Below are 5,000 nucleotides of genomic sequence, written 5' to 3' on the forward strand. Positions count from 1 at the left end.
TATAATTATGGACAGTGCAAAGAACTGATTTTTGTGACATTCGGAAATTTTTGGAAGAAATATATAATCGAAATAGTGTGCGCCTGCCGCCCAGTGCTTTAACACGCTTCCATTGTTTAATAAAACCTTTTGCATTCAGCATACCTGTCAACTGTGAGACGGCAAAATCCCTTGATTTTAAGCCCAAAATCGGATTTTTTCAACAGGCCAAATCCTGACAGTCAATGGAACGGCAGTGACAGGTCACCATGCTTTTCCGTTTAACACTGATCGTCCGAGCGCGGGGCCAAAATCCCCTCGCAGTTTTAAAAGGAGCGTGTAGGCTTCAGCGTAAAAAAAGAAATATGATTTTATCCTTGCTGTTGTTTCTCGCTCAAGTTGTCAGGGGCCAATGCAAAACTGCATGCTGGTTCAGTTTGTGATGAGGTAAATTCGTACGATTCACTACTGTGTGTGTTTACCATGAAAATTGTTTGTATGAACTGACGCTGCGATGCAATGAGAAGGCACACCCACTCCTAGGTCCGGAGCTCGAGAATGAGAGAACTTGAATTGTTGGTGGTATCTGGCATAAATTGTACTGGCAGGTAGTTTGATAAGAAAGACCCTCTAGCTGTTGCAGAGCCCTATACGGCTCTGCACTCGGGGGGTGTGGCAGGCTCATCAGGGTTGGACAGCCGTGGGGATTATGGACCGACGCTTTTGACCTAACAAACTACTGATATTTTTAGTGGGGATTTCGTCTTGCTAGCAATAATTATACCTATACGACTGTTGCTGCCATACGTGTGAATGGACAAAGCCATGTGAAAAGTTACAGCTTTTTTACAATTACATTGACAATACGTCTCCAACAAGTATGATGTGCCTTTTGGAGTTGCTCAGGGTAGTTGCTTGGGCCCTCTCCTCTTCTCTCTCTATATGTTGCCCCTGGGCTCCATCATCAGAGAGCACAATGTTGATTTTCATAGCTATGCCGATGACACTCAACTATATACAGTCCCAGGAAAAAGTTTGTACACCCCTTCTTACATTTCTGTCAAAATTGATCATAAAACATGGTCTGATCTTCCTGGAAATCTCAAGAAGGAACAATCAGAGGCTGCTTTAATTAATTCCACCCAAACATTTACATGTTATCATATTTTTATTGGTCATAAGGCCATAACATTCACAGGAGAGCAGAGCATAAGTAAGAACACCCTTGCATTAAGTAGGTTTTAACCCTAAATTAGTCGCAATAACCTCAACCAGAACAGCATCATTATATGCGGCTACCTTGCTGCCTTAGGCCCTTTTCAGTTTGCTATTATCAGTGGAACAATGAACTCAGAAGTTTATAGAGATATTTTACAGAAAAAAGTGAGGTAGTCTGTCACACAGTTGAAACACACAAGAGGATGGGTGCTGGAATGTTACAACAACCCATACTTTAGAAGCAAATCAACTTTAGAATGGCTTCATAATAATGAAATATACATTCTGGAATAGCCCAGTCTAAGCCCTGACAAAGAACAATTGAGAGTATATGGCATGAAGTCAAGAAAGCTATGCACTCCAGACATCCCGCAAACCTTGCTGACGAGAGGCAGTTTTCTAAAGAAGAGGGAGACCAGATACATCCAGATTGTTTTGTTAATCTGATCTGCAACTACAGGAAACATCTGGTTGAGGTTATTGCGACTAACTTAGGGTTAAAACCTATTGAATGCAAGGGTGTACTTACTTATGCCTTTCTGTCCTGTGAATGTTTACATCTTATGGCCAATGAAAATATGTAAACTTGTAAATGTTTGGGTTGAATTAGTTAAAGCAGACTCTGGTTGTTCCTTCTTGTGATTTCCGGGAAGATCAGACCATGTTTTATGACCAATTTTGACAGAAATGTAAGAAAATTCAAAGGGTGTACAAACTTTTTCCTGGGACTGTATCTCTGTCGAGCCTAGCCAAACCACTGCCATTCATGCCTTGACTAAATGCATGTCTGCCATCACAGATTGGATGAACAGTAACTTCCTAAAATTAAATGAGGATAAAACTGAAGTGTTGCTCATTGGGCCTAAGAAAAAACGTGCAAAACTCCACTCAAGCCTAGGTGACCTAAGCATGCACATTAAAGATAAGGTTACTAGCCTAGGTGTGGTCATAGACTCGGATTTGAGCTTTGAGCCTCACATCAACAAGATAACAAAATCTGCTTTTTTCCATCTTAGAAATGTCAACAAAGTGCGCGGCTTGCCCCCCCCGACAAGACGCTGAGAAACTTATTCATGCCTTTGTCACCAGTAGGCTAGACTACTGTAATGCTCTCTTCTCTGGTCTCCCAAAAAAATTAATTGACAAATTGCAACTCATTCAAAATTCTGCGGCAAGAATCCTAACAAGAACCAGAATGAGAGAGCACATCACTCCTGTCTTGGCAGACCTGCACTGGTTACCTGTCCCATACAGAATCGACTTTAAGATTCTGCTGACAGTATTTAAAGCATTAAATGGACTTGCCCCTAGTTATATCTCTGACATGCTCTCTTTTTATGCCCCTGTTCGAGCTCTCAGGTCCACTGATGCTAAGCTGCTAAGGACCCCCACCCCCCGCAAAAGAAAATCGGCGACACCGCGTTTGTTTGCTATGCGCCCAAGAGATGGAACGCCCTCCCCATCGAGATCTGATCAGCTAGCTCTGTAGACTCCTTCAAGAAGCAGCTGAAGACCCACCTCTTCATCCTTGCCAACTCCTAGCTGCCAAGGCGTCATAGTGTCCCAGCTGCCGCAGCGCCCTTACTGCTCACAACCAGCCCTGGCAGGGGGCTCCCCTTGGTGGCCGCTGGTCTCTGCCTGAGGTTTCTTCCTGACTATAGGGTTTTTTTTCTCAGACCTCACTGAGCTTTTCCCCCCCTACAAACTATGATTCAAGCGAAAGGGAGTTTTTCCTCACCCCTGATGCCACCAGGGGCCGCACCTGAGCGCCCAATCTCTGTGTGACTATCTATGACTTATGATAGGCCCAGCCACTATGGACCTTACGCATCCTAATCCTAGTCCTAACCTACGTTGACCTTATGGCTCCACAATCTGTCTATCTCTTCTTCCTCTGCCTTCCTGCTATTTCTGCCTCTCCTCTATACCTCTCCTTTTAAATCCATCTCTAACAATGATGTTTTTTCCCATTTGTTAAGCACTTTGAGTTACATGCCTTGTATGACACAGTGCTACAATGTATACAAATACAATTATTATTATTATTACAATTATATTGTAGCAGGGCGAATTGTTATTGCAATGTAGCGGACTTATTTTGCCGTGTCCCTCCCGTGCCGTGAAGGGGAGCGAATGGGATAGAACAGATATTTGAGGAGAATGAAAAAAAGCATATTTCACGTCACATGTATTACTGACTCTTGTTCTAGCTACCAGTTCTGTGAGGCAGAGATTCAGACTGCACAGTATTCTGATTTCTCATGTAGCTTCCCATTGCTGGGAACATCTTTCACCGGAGACAAAGACGTGCAGCACGAAATGGATAGGGTTGGGTTTAGATTGTAGATCATAGTTCTGGATTTTAAACAACTTTTGAACTTCATGGAGACTTCAACCGGATAATGAGGGAGGCTCGGTGGTCGGTTATGATTTTTTAAATGTTCGTCATCCTGAGTGTTCATAAAATAGGAACCGAAAATAGAACCGTCAGGAACCGGCATCGAAACGAAGGTTCTGGAACCGGAACCGAAACCGAAAATTTCTGATCGGTACTCAGCCCTACATGCACATACACAAACACACACACACACACACACGAACACACATACACATACATAAATGCACACACACACACACACACACACACACACACACACACACACACACACACACACACACACACACACACACACACACACACACACACACACACACACACACACGTACAAAACACACACATACACAAATACACACACAAATACACATGCACAAACGAGAAAACGAAACTCTTCTGGTGAGCTAGTGCACACACACACCTCTCTCTCTCTCTCTCTCTCACACACACACACACACACACACACACACAAAAACACACACACACACACACTTCTCGTTTCACAGGTTCATGACTATTCATCAATAGTGCCTCATGAATGTGCTTGTGTGTGTGCGTGCGAGCATGTCTGTGTCTGTGTGTGTTTGTACGTGTCTGTGTGTTTATGGCTGTGCGTGTCTGTATGTTTATGGATTTGGTTCTTGAAATCTCATGGTACCCAGGAGAATCCGTTCACTGTCTCTTCAAAAAAATGCCTTTAACTAGCTATTAAGCTATTCTACTGCCACGGTGAAAAACATTAAATACCACATCACATCGTCAGAGCTTAATGAAGGTGACGAAAAAGCGGTATGCTTAGTAATTCTTGTTCACTTTTTTTTAAACAGAGTGAAGCAGCAATGAGGCATTTTATTGTTACAGAGAAGAGAAAATGCATTCAGAAAATCATTTGGTGTGTATATAGTCAGTGTTGTTTATTAGATGTGATGAAGATATTTTTGTTGTATTGTTCTGGAAGAGTGGCTATAGAACGACAGAGGATGTGGTAAATGTGTGAGTGTGTGTGTGTATGAGTGTGTGAGAGAGAGAGAGAGAGGGAGAAAGAGAGAGAGAGAGAGAGAGAGAGGGGTGTATGCACTAGCTCACCAGAAAAGTTTCGTGAGACCAACATGGTGGTGAGAATGGCTCCCTACACAAAACAAAAGGAAAAACCAACGTGATCGTGGTGATCCACATTCTCTAACAGACCAGCATTGAAAACATTATTACACGTTTGCATATTCTTTCACGATTTGATTTTTGTCTTTTTGATCATGGGTATTTCTGTCCTATGTTTCTTTGCTATCAAAGCAATCTTTTAAACAAAATGCGAAACAACAGAAAATATTGGGGCTGGGACATTCACGCGTTAATTTTGATTAATTAATTGCACAAAAATGTACGCGATTAAAAAATTAACTTATTTTAA

The 5,000-nt window shown here is 42.4% G+C and overlaps 1 protein-coding gene across 27 annotated transcripts in view; it reads right to left on the bottom strand.

The window, feature by feature from the left end:
* LOC134457921 (calcium/calmodulin-dependent protein kinase type II subunit beta) overlaps nucleotides 1-5,000 on the bottom strand; it is a 122,603-nt gene that overhangs the window by 44,488 nt on the left and 73,115 nt on the right. For all 27 annotated transcript variants that reach the window (XM_063209964.1, XM_063209968.1, XM_063209969.1 and 24 more), the window contains exon 12: nucleotides 4,679-4,721. In XM_063209964.1, the coding sequence (XP_063066034.1) occupies nucleotides 4,679-4,721 (43 nt within the window). The remainder of the gene's footprint in view (nucleotides 1-4,678; nucleotides 4,722-5,000) is intronic.

The sequence above is a fragment of the Engraulis encrasicolus genome, chromosome 11, assembly GCF_034702125.1.
Source record: "Engraulis encrasicolus isolate BLACKSEA-1 chromosome 11, IST_EnEncr_1.0, whole genome shotgun sequence".
In the NCBI taxonomy this organism is placed as follows: domain Eukaryota; kingdom Metazoa; phylum Chordata; class Actinopteri; order Clupeiformes; family Engraulidae; genus Engraulis; species Engraulis encrasicolus.